The sequence below is a fragment of the Carcharodon carcharias genome, chromosome 5, assembly GCF_017639515.1.
Source record: "Carcharodon carcharias isolate sCarCar2 chromosome 5, sCarCar2.pri, whole genome shotgun sequence".
Lineage (NCBI taxonomy): Eukaryota > Metazoa > Chordata > Chondrichthyes > Lamniformes > Lamnidae > Carcharodon > Carcharodon carcharias.
The window spans coordinates 51,117,824-51,129,934 of record NC_054471.1 but is presented as its reverse complement, the minus strand read 5'-3'; the positions used below and the strand labels follow the sequence as shown (position 1 = coordinate 51,129,934).

Below are 12,111 nucleotides of genomic sequence, written 5' to 3'. Positions count from 1 at the left end.
GCGACGGAGGTGCCTGTCTCAGCAATGGGAGGAGCACCACCCTCAAGTTGAAGGGTTGGCAGGGCTTCCACCAGACCCAGCTGAAGATGCACAGCAATACATTGCTCGTAGCTGCCTTGCCAGACCAGGGTCTATAGACGGTGCTTGCCATTACTTCAGATAACTGATAACCAGAGTCACCGAAGACTACGAATGTCTCGGAACTGGTCAGTCACATATGCCACCTTCTGCAGGATTTGGCGCCATGGGGACTTGGAGGACATCCACTGCCAGTGGCAGTGAAAGTGACCACGGTGCTGAATTTTTATGCGAGTGGCTCCTTCCAGGGTTCCACATGTGACCTGTGCGGGATCTCACAAGCCTCCATCCACTAAAGCATCCAGGAAGTCACGGACACCACCTTTGCAATGCTGCAGAACTTTGTACATTTCAACCGGGATTAGGGAAGCAAGAGTGCTGGGATTTTTGCCGATCTCTGGGTTTCCACAGATTCAGGGTACCATCGACTGCACTCATATGGCACTTAGATCCCCATGGCAACAAGCAGTCCAGTATGTCAACCGCAAGGGCTTGCACTTGCTGAACGTTCAGCTGGTGTACGACCACAACACATGCATCATGCATGCCTGTACACGATACCCCAGAAGCATCCACAACCCATACACTCTGAGCAGGCCTCACATCCCTAACGTCTTCCAAGGTCCACAGAGGCTTCAGGCTTGACTTCTTGGGGACAAGAATTACCAACAGAGGACATGGCTGATGATGCCCATGCAGCAGCCTCAGACTGCAGCAGAGCAACGGTACAGCGAGGCTCATGCTGCAACCCAGACTTTGATGGAACACAAGATTGGCACCTTAAAAATGAGGCTCCATTGACTCGACAGGTCTGGTGGAGCACTCCAGTACAGTCCCCAGAGGCTATTGTGTATCACCATAGCTTGCTGCGCACTACACAACCTGGAGCTGCAACGGAGGGAGAACCTGGCTGAGGAGGAGCTGGAAGAGCTGCTCATCTCCTCTGACGAGGAGGACGTCGAAGGGGATGCCGATGATGAGGTCCTTGAAGTTGAGGATGCTGGTGGTGGGGCCATCACACTGGCCAGATGAGGCAGGCGTGCTTGTGAGGTCCTAATAGCTGTGGGATTCGTGGAGGACGATGACGAGATATAGTGAGGACACTCCTTGTATCATCACATTGCATCTGAAAATTTGACTCCTGTGTGGCTGATGGCAACACACATACCCTCTGTGATCAGGCTCATGGGAAATGCAGCAGAGGCCCTAATAATCGTAAGATTCCCGGAGGATGATGACAACATGCAGTGAGGACACTCCATAGATCTTCATTTTGTACATTTCAACCAGGATTTCAACCTCTGTGAATGTCTCACTCCTGTCTGGCTGATGGATGCGCACACACCCTCTGTGAACAAAGTCATGTCATGGAGATGCAGTCGTCATACTTTAACAGCACCTGATCCTTCGGCAGCCTTCATTACCTGTCCCTTTCAGGACCACACCGTCACCGAACGCAGATGCTGAAGAGCTGGGGGGCCAGCCCAACCTCAGTGGTGCTGATGGCACACCGAGAAAATTACAGAACTCTGTGGTGGCTGCCCATGACACTCTGGCAGCAATGACGAGCACAATCGAGGTGCAGGCATCACTGATATGTCAAGTGACTGTGAAGCCAGGCAATTGCTTGGTCTGAAGGCAAAGAAATGTTCAAGCACTTGGCAACTATGCACTGCACAGAGAAGAGGCTCTGGACTGAGACACTTGCCTTCATCTTGTGTAGGAGCCACGGTTTCACATCTGAATTATATGAACACTGCTCATCATAACAAGGAGACACTCTTGGGAGTTTATTTACAATAATGAACAGTAAGTAAAAGTGATTAACACCTGTGCCCAGACTGTGCAAGTTTTCTCCGGACGGCAGTGGTATGAAGCTCAACATCTCTTTCCCAGCCACTGGCTGCCAGAAGCTTATCAAAGTCGATGATGAGCGAAAACTGCGGACTTTCTATGAAAAACGCACGGCCACCGAGGTTGCTACGGACTGCCTTGGAGACGAATGGAAGGGATATGTTCTGCGCATCAGTGGTGGCAATGACAAGCAGGGCTTCCCCACGTAACAAGGTATCTTGACTAATGGCCGTGTCCGTCTGCTGCTCAGCAAGGGGCATTCCTGCTATCGCCCTAGGAGGACTGATGAGAGCAAATGAAAATCTGTTCGTGGATGTATTGTTGATGCCAAACTCAGTGTCCTGAATTTAGTTATTATTAAGAAAGGTGAGAAGGACATTCCTGGTCTGACAGACAATACTGTGCCCCGCCATCTTGGACCGAAGAGGGCTAGCAAAATCCGCAAACTGTTCAACCTGTCCAAGGAGGATGATGTGCGCTAGTATGTCATGAGGAGACCTCTGCGCACGGAAGGTAAGAAGCCTAGAACCAAAGCTCCCAAGATTCAGCATCTGGTAACTCCCCAAGTTTTTCAGCACAAACAGACGCCCTGAAGAAACATCGTACCCAGAAGAACAAGGAATCTGCAGCAGAGTATGCTAAGTTTTTAGCCAAGAGAATGAAGGAGGCTAAGGCAAAACACCAGGAGCAGATCGCAAAGAGACGTCGTCATTCTTCACTGAGGGCCTCCACATCTAAATCTGAATCTAGCCAACAGTAAAAATATTGATGGGATAGACAAAGTAAACAGTTTTTGTTGAAAAAAAAATCTGTTACATCTTCTTAACCTTCCTAACCCTGCTGCTACGTCCTGCTGCTCTCCCGGCATACCCAGCAGCGTTGGAGGCAGCCTGCTGACTACAACGCTCTGTCTGTAATGTCCTCGGCGGGCGTCCTCTGCTGGGATGAGACCTGGGGAGCCCTGGCCTGCTTTTGGGGTACTGCGGTGAGGCAGCTACTGGCAAGCTCCTTGGCCTGTGGAGCTGGAGCTGCTGGGCTCACAGAAAGAGGGGAATCGGATGTTCCATTCTTCACCGGAGTCCCCTGGGTGGATGGGCCTGGTGTTTGCACCTGCTGATCCTCCTCCCTATGGGGCCTAAGGGCCCCAGCTGCCCCCTTGACAGGAAGGGCAGCTGGAACGAGTTCAAGATGTTCCGCCCTCCTCTTGCACCGACACTGATGGATGCAAGTCATTGCCTCAGCGATGGAGTGCAGCTCCTGCAGCAGTGCAGGACCAATGTCCTGGGCCAAGGTCTCCATGGCGGCTGCCATCCTACCAGTGCATTGGTATGCCGGCACGATCACCTCAGACTGAAGGCAGACGGACTCCTCCATTTTGCCTTGCAATCTGAGGAGGGGAGCAGACAGCCCTTCCTGATGTTCCCGAGCATGCCTTTGCAGCTTCTAGAGGCTCGTCACCTTTTGGGTTTCCCTGCCTCCACCTGCTATGGATCAGACAGTGAAGTGTGCACACCAGATTGTGACCCCGAGGCTGAGCTAATCTAGGTCCCAATGAGGTGTGTGTGTCTGTGCTGGTGGAGGGTGTGGGTGAGCGCTGTGTGATGGGTCTTCCATTGCTGTGTTTGCGGATTCCTCTTCTAAGCTGTCCTTGGGGCTGGAGGTGATGGCTGCCCTTGGCTGCTCGTGGCTGCCCTTGGCTGCTTCCCGGATGTGCCTGTGAGAGAAAATTAGTGCATGACAGGGGGCTGTGAAACAGGACACATCACTCACAATATGGTTGTCTGATGGATGATGCAGTGCAGGATCCTCACTTGGTTGAGCACTGCTGACCTCACCGCCTGTTCAGGAACCTATACCCTCGCCAGCCAGCTGGATAACTCTTTTGTCAAAGGCCGTGAGGACTTTCAGCTCATGCTTGCCTCCCTTCAGCTGGCAATGAGTGCGAACCCTGTGGATGTGTGATGGGTTTGTGAGTGTATGAGTTGAGAGTGACAAGAATGACTTATCATGGCAGGACGAAGGAGGCCATTCATCTTGCGGTACTGGGTTACTGCCTCTTTTGGAGGGCGTTGGCGCTCATATCCCCCCCCCCCACCCCCCCCCATACTCAGTTGGTGAGCTTGGTGGCTGATCTTTGCCCAGGGAGGGGTGGAGGAGTTTGCAATGGGCTTCCACTGCATCCAGCAGGCGCCCCAAGAGGCATCACTAAATTTGGGGGTGGTTGCCTGGAGCAGTCCTGGTCTGTAAATGTCAAGTAGGCTGCACTCTGGTGTGCTTTAAGTATGGTGCCTGGAGTGAGGAAGCGCTGATGCCATGGTGTGGCGGGAAAATCCTAGCCTGCCCACCAGTGAACTGGTGTGTTTCCCGTGCACGTATTATTAATGAGGCGGGATGCATTGGGAAGCGCACGATACAATGCAAAATGCCGTTATTGCGGCCAGCAGGAAAAGCGTCTTTTCTCACGCCTGCCACCGTCCTTAGTACAATTCAAGGAAAATTCCGGCCGAAATCTTTTATTCATGATACTATTCTAGTAAATCTCCTCAGCACCCTCTCTAAGATCTTAACATTCTTCTTAAAGTATTTTTCCCAGAATCGGCCACTATACTCCAGCTGTGGCCTAACCAGTGTTTTAAGAAGGTTTGGCATGTTTTCCATGTTTTAGTGCTCTGTTCCTCTATTTATAAAGACAAGGAACCCACAAGATTTTTATAACAAATTTCTCAGCCTGTCCTGCCACCTTCAAAGTCTCTCTGTTCCTGCGCCCATTTTAAAATGGTACCATTTAGTTTATGTTGTCTCTCATCGTCCTTGGAAAATAATTCTCACTTTTCTTTTTGTTTTCTCAGTGCTTCTCCATTCCAGGAATAATTCTCTTTGCTCGGGAGAAATTTGAGGGAAAGAAAATTGAACTGGATTCAGAAGTCCGGAACCTGGCATTACAGGGATACAATAGTCACATTTTTTCTGTCAAAGTTAATGGTGGCACGTAAGTACATACTTGCCCTAAAGCTTTTGAAACACAGGAAACTCTCTTAATAAGAGCTGTCAAGGTGTTGGGATATTAAGTCATACCTATCGCACATTCAGTACTACCAAATTATATTTAACTCTACACTGTCAGGATTCTAACAAGAAACAATTGATTCATATTCTCCAAAATTAATAAAAAGTTGAATAAATATTAAATATTTTACTTCTGTTTCGAATATGATGAGCACTGACAGATATCTAAGGTGAATTGACTTCTAATTAGCTGGGATGATTTCAATATGAAACAGATTGGTAAAAACCTCGCTTGTACTGGGCTCAATGTTTGGCTCACATTGACTCAACATTGTTAAAACAAGACGCTACTATTAAGTTGTCATGTTTATTGGTCTTGCTGGAGCAGGAACAACTGATCAAATTGTAACTCAACTGCTCTAAGTATCTTTGAACCAATATTTTTCATCACGTGTATGAATTCAGTGTAAGAATCCTAGTACATTAGTCCATAGCTGACCATCACAAATGTCTACAAGCCACCAAATGACCTGTGGCCCAACGTTGTAATACAGCCTGCAGCACACCCAACCATCTACATTGGCAACTTCAACAGCAAAACATCACATATGGGGGTATCCCAACAACAACACTGCGGGAGAACAGCTGTCAGACTTGGTTTGTGCACATGACCTAAACTTGTGTATGTTGCAAAGCAGCCTGGGACATTCCATTCCACCAGGTGAAAGAAGGACTTACTTACCTAATCTTTTCTTCACAACCCACAAAAGCAATTGTTGGTAACTGATGTGCTCCCGACAAGTGCTGCCCATTTTCCTCCACTCCAACAACACACAATCCTCACTTTTATCAGCCTTGAACTACCATCCATAAACTCAAAAGGCAAAACTATGCTGGAATCTGCGGATGGGTAACTGGGATGTCCACAGCAGATACTTAGAAATCACCATTAACTGCATCCCCCCCCCACCTCCCCAAAACTAAACTTCTGTACTTGACTTCTCAAACTGGCAGCCAGCAAATTTGTTCACCGGAGCTTTAGAAAAGCTTTCATCCCCCACTGGTTCCCAAAAAGTGAACGGCTCCTGGAAGAATTCAGGAAAAATAAAGGCCCCATTGTGGCAACAGCCGAGTCCCTTGATGAAGGATGCCTCATAAGATGGCAGGAAATGTGGAGAAGATTGACTTAATGCACTTAAGGCAAAAGGCATGGAAACTCCTACGCTACCTGGGAGTATCCAAGCTGCAACCACATCAACGGCCTAGAATCAATGCTGATGCCGTCGCTTCACAGCTCCTAATAAACTCAAAGATACTGGTCTGCAGTGAAGATAAGTGGACAGTAAAAACAGCTCAACACCACCCTCAACAGACAGAGTTCTCAAGCTGTTACACATGAGAAGGTGGATAATGCCCTGACGGCAACCAAATTGGACAAAACAGCAAGAGCCAATGGGATTTACTAGAATTCGTGAAGATCATCAGATCACAGGGATCACACTTCTCACATATTGAGGCCAGTTTCTAGAAAGGCCTGAAGGCAGGAACCGTCTTTGTTGACTTATCCTATGCCTGTGACACAATGTGGTGCACAGACATGCTGCTGAAACTCTCCAAAACTATCTGCTCTGTGAAAACCCTGCAACTATCAATTCCATGGTCAGCAACTGACAGCTCTGGGTGCACTTTGGAGATCAAAACAGCTGCCCATGCATTAGCAACAACGGGTTCCCACAGGGATCAGTCCTTCTCCTCAACATATGTACCAGTGACCTCCCTTCACAAAGTCAGGGCTCTTTGCATATGCTGAGGATTTGGCACAGGTTTTACAGGCTAAGGACGTTGAGAAAACTGAAGACCTATGTTCTCTGGAAGCCTGCTTCAGAAAATGGAGACTTCGACCAAATACTGCCAAGACTGTCATTTCAGCCTTCCACTTGAACAACCCAAATGCCAGGGAACTACTTCATGTCCAGTTCTGTGGCCAATCACTCACACACGACCCAAAGCCAACATACCCTGGCACCCTTCTTAACCATATATTGGCCTAAACACCTTTAAGAACTCCAGAGCCAACATCAAAACAAGAGTGAATCTACACAGAAACTGGCAGGTACCACCCTGGTGCAGCAGAGCCAACAAATATGCACCGCTTCACTTGCCTGGTTTAACCTATAGAGTACTGCTGCTCAACCTGGCTCAGGAGCCGCCACACAAACACAGTAGATATCTACCTCTGGGAAATCATGAGGATTATTTTGGGGACATTGAGAACGACACAGCTCCAGTGGCTTCCTGTGTTAGCACATATTGAACCTCCTGATGTTCGCCTGGAAAAGATCCTTCTCAAAGAATACCACTGCCTGGCAGTTAATGAAGAACTCCCATTCTCACAAGACCTCAAGAAAAACCCAGTGCATTCATCCGAAACCCTGTAGCCCCAAATGGAACACACTCCACACCCACAAACTGATGACAGTCCCACCTCTTTATGGCATTGCCCCTGGTTGACTGCAAGCATCACCAATAGCCTGGAATTTAGAAGAGTAAGAGACGGCTTAATTGAAACCTTTAAAATTCTGAGGGGTTTGACAGGGTGGATGTGGAAAGGATATTTCCTGTGGGAGAATCTAGAACTGTGGGTCACTGTTTAAAAATAAGGGGTTGCTCATTTAAGACAGAGATGAGGAGAATTTTTTTCTCTCAGAGGGTCGTGAGTCTTTGGAACTGTCTTCCTCAAAAAGCAGTGGAAGCAGAGTCTTTGAATATTTTTAAGGCAGAACTAGATAGATTCTTTATTAACCAGGCGATGAAAGGTTATCAAGGGTAGGCAGGAATGTGGGGTGAAGTTACATTCTTATTGAATGGCGGAGCAGGTTTGAGGGGCCGAGTGGCCTACTCCTACTCCTAATTCGTATGTTTGCGTGGTAACTGATCTGATTGGTGAAATCACAGGTTTCAACCTTCTTCAGAAAACCTGGAGAACCATCAACTGGTGGAAGACGAGCCGTGGAAGATGTGGTCACTTGCTGCAGAAGTGGAACATGAGAAATAGCTCAAGTTGTTACAGTGGCCAGCCAAGTCAGGCTATCACCCACATACAGAAATCGTGCCCTGATAGATCCATTCCTGATGGCATCACAGCCATTCACACTTTCTGCTGAAGCCATTGAATGCATTGTTAGCCTTGACATTGAACTATTATTAGTTCCTCAGTCATATGAATTTTTTTAAAGCTTTGCTGAAGTAACATTGACTGCTCATCAACTCTAAGTTCTTCAAATCATGCTCAAATTGTGCTCATTGTTACTTATAAAGATGTCCTGAATGCACCGTTGCAGAACAATTTTGTGCTTAAGGATTAATGTTTAAATGTGCAAAATATTTTTTTATTCATTATGCAAAACAGATGGGTTGCTTATGAATGCAGTAACTACAAAGGACGTCAGATTTTGCTACAGCCATGTCAGATACCCAACTGGCACCAGCACACTGGATGGCACAGGATTGGTTCTCTGCGCCCTGTGATTCAGGTCTGTACATGTACAGGTATAAAGATTTGGCATATAAAATTTGAAGTGTTAACCTTTAGTAATCGTGAAATATTTTTCATGTTATTCGTCTAATCAAAAGTGCCAGTGAAACCTATTGGAGGAAGTTGATTGATGTTTTTGTGAAAAGTAATAGTTCTGAGGAAGAAATCAAGCATGAGTCAAATGCCATATTTCTTAAATGTTTAGAGTACATTTTTCTCGGCTGCAAATATTTTTGGAAAGGCGGGAGAAGAGGAGATTGGTTTTCAAGGTATTCGCTCAAGATATAAGAGATTCTCTCAAGGTGTCTTCTCAAGATATTCAAGAAATTTCAACAAGATATTCTCCTTTGCTGCTGAGATGTTGTTGAACCAGCAGTATATTTCTAGTATTTTTTGCTTTAGTTAAAGATTTCCATCCTTGCAGCTTTTCTATTTATTTTCCATATTGGATTGTTTTTGAAAATTTAGCTTAGCAGTGTGTTTGCTTAGCCTTTCTATGTTTCAAAATGGCATGTACATCAAATTCATCAGCGCAGCTTTGGTTGCAGCTTCTGAGAGTCTGGTTTAAATGTTCCCAATTATTTTCTTTCTCCCTTATGACAAAGTGCCTAGTCTTCACTGAACATCTTCCAATGGCAGCAAGGGAAAAATTAGGAACTCTTTCACAATTACTTCACAGTACAGAGTACTGGAGCTTAAGCAAACCATGCAACATTTTTGGTGCTTTAATTTAGAGTCCATTACAATATTGCTTTAAAATGTATATTATACTGTTTAACTCAGCTTATTTTTCAGGGGATATTGAGGTAAATTGAGAAAGGCAGTTGTTACGAACAGGTGAGGAGGAATCAGATGGCTCCCCTCTTTGCCCTCTCCTCGTTTGACTATAACAGGTTTTTTTGCGTGTGAAAAAGATATACCTAGTAATTCAGTGAGTACTTAACTATTTACAGGCTGTGATCATAAAAGAACCGATAGGATATACTTTCATGAGTTTAACAAAGAAAGAGGTTAGCTTTATTATAGTTAAACTGATCTAAGTTAAAATAATAAAATACTCACCAAGTTCTGCGCACACACACACACACATGCTCAATGTTTACACAAACAAATGCAGATTACAGAGTTGTGAAGGATAGGTTGGCCAAGTCAGAGACATAAAAGTTAAAAGTAATTTAAAGTCTGTAGGTTGGTGTCTCAGCTGGCTTCAGGCTGAATCTGGTGTCTTGCTACTTTCACTCAATGGCCTTCTGCTTTCAGTGTCGAGGTGGTTTAAAACTGCAGTTAGATGATCTATTTGTTCTTCTGAAGATACAGCTATGGAGTTGAGTTCTTTCTTTAAAATCTATGTCTGTTACACATAGAGTCAAACAGTAGCAGACAGGGTCCAAAGGCTTGCAAGTTGCATGGAGAGAGAGAGAGAAGAACCTCTCTCAGCTTTTCTGCTGCTTGTCCTCAGTGTTGCTGAGAAAACATGTGCTTAAAACATATAAAGGGTTGGCTCCAACTGACCAGTAATTCAAATATGATCGTGTAGCCCATCTGTAACTTGATTAGGTCAGTTCTGGGAATTCCTCCGCTTTTAACCAAGGTCCCATTGTTCAAGTGAATAGGTCTATTTTGAGTATCTGGGCTTGAGTATTGTGTTAATGGAATAGGAAACACGGTTCATTCATATTCCTCTGAGGTCATTGTCTTTGATGGGTTTTAGCAGACATGCCATCTCCAACTCAATGGGGTTGGAATGTGAAATGTAGAGTAATGCAAATTAGGTGGCCATCTTGGCTGTCAGTTCAAGCCTTTGTTTTGAAAAGTCTGTTTTGGAAAAGCTCAGTTAATGTTTCAGATGGTGGATTAAAAATCATTATTTGGCATCAAACACATCTTAATGTCACAGTTTTAATGCTGGAACACTCCTCTCCCTTGCCCCTCAAGTATTTCTGACACAAAGAATGCAAATATATCTACTTATTAAAGCTCAAAAAATATTGCATGTATGTAAAAGTCATGACTTATCTTGCAATATCCTAGAACATTAAAAAAAAATTAAAATTACGTGACATTTACCTATTCTCTCTTGTTTACAGGGTAGAGTGTATTTTAGGGTACGAAACAGAGGTACTGGAGCATTCATGACATTTGCTGGAGAACTGAATGAAATCAACATGATACGAGTGCAAGCTTTAGAAAGCACAGGACTGGATGACCAAATCTGGTTTTACCAGGATGGATTTATCAAATCCAAGGTACTCACACTATTGAGTCTAATCAGAGAATGCACTGCCCTAGCTTTTCCAATATAGCCTCCTTCCATGCTCATCTTTTAAGTAATGAGTTTTTGAAAATGGGAGATCTTCGGTCAGATTTTCAAATGCTGGCGGGGCCTTGCAGGTGTGATTTAAAATTGCACTCCTAGAGGTCATCTTGGGTACCAACCCCTCCAGGAAAGTCTACTATTTTAAAGGCGCTGGTGGGACGTTGGGGCTGTTGGTGGGGAGAGGGAACTAGAACCCATAGAGCTCCAATTAACGGCCCATTTAGCTACTTTAGGAGCGTGTCAACATGCTGGAGAGGTTGCGACTGCAATTTTGAACTGGGATTCTGGTGAATCCGAACAGTCTTGTGCATGTTAACGTTTAGCTGTCAGGTTCAAAGTGGGGAGACCTGAAATTTTGCTCGCAATAGGTGAAATGTATTTTTCATCGAGGATTTTGTGCTGGAGCATGCATATTACATTTATTGCGGCCATGTGGGTCATTTTCCTTTGATTTAATGCTGCCGGTCCTCCAAGGAGCAGCTTGCTCTCAGCAGAATGGCATTGGCAAGCTCCAGCATGTCTGCTGCCTGCCTTTGCTGTTGGTGCCAGGCAGGCAGCTCCTGCCTCCTGGAAACACTTAGTGCCACTAATTGGGTGTCAAACTCACCTCCTGTCCAAATTGTGCATTAACATTGGGTTACTTGAGGGACCCAGAATTTATCAGGGCTTTGGGTTCCTGGCCCTTATGCTTGACTGCAAAATGCATCTTCTGTGATCTAACCAAGATCTCCAAAGGGGAGAGATCTCCAGGGGGAGACTGGGGCAGTGACATAGTGGTTTTGTCACTGGATTAGTGATCCAGATACCCAGGGTAATTCTCTCAGAACCTGGGTTCAAATTCCACCATGGCAGATGGTGAAATTTGAATTTAATAAGAAATAATTTGGAATTAAAAAGTCTTCCAGTGACCATTGTTGTAAAAACCCATCTGTTTCACTAATGTCCTTTAGGGAAGGAAATCTGCCGTCTTTACCTGATCTGGCTTACATGTGATTCCAGACTCTCAGCAATGTGGTTCATTCTAAAATAGTTCTGAAGGGCAATTAGGGATGGGCAATAAGTCTGTAATTATAAGTCTAATGATGACCACGAAATCATTGTCGATTGTCGTAAAAACACATCTGGTTCACTAATGTCCTTTAGGGAAGGAAACCTGCTGTCCTTACCTGGTCTGGCCTATATGTGACTCCAGACCACAGCAATATGGTTGACTCTTAAATGCCCTCTGAAATGGCCTAGCAAGTTCTCAATGGCAATTAGGGATGGGCAATAAATGCTGGCCTAGCCAGTGACGCCCCCATCCCATGAACAAATATTTTTT

At 45.4% G+C, this 12,111-nt stretch overlaps 1 protein-coding gene and 1 pseudogene across 2 annotated transcripts in view; both read left to right on the top strand.

Annotated features, from left to right (window-relative positions):
* crybg1a (crystallin beta-gamma domain containing 1a) overlaps positions 1-12,111 on the top strand; it is a 319,813-nt gene that overhangs the window by 286,450 nt on the left and 21,252 nt on the right. For both annotated transcript variants that reach the window (XM_041188918.1, XM_041188920.1), the window contains 3 exons: positions 4,782-4,921; positions 8,348-8,471; positions 10,561-10,719. In XM_041188918.1, the coding sequence (XP_041044852.1) occupies positions 4,782-4,921; positions 8,348-8,471; positions 10,561-10,719 (423 nt within the window). The remainder of the gene's footprint in view (positions 1-4,781; positions 4,922-8,347; positions 8,472-10,560; positions 10,720-12,111) is intronic.
* LOC121278467 lies at positions 1,950-2,730 on the top strand (annotated as a pseudogene).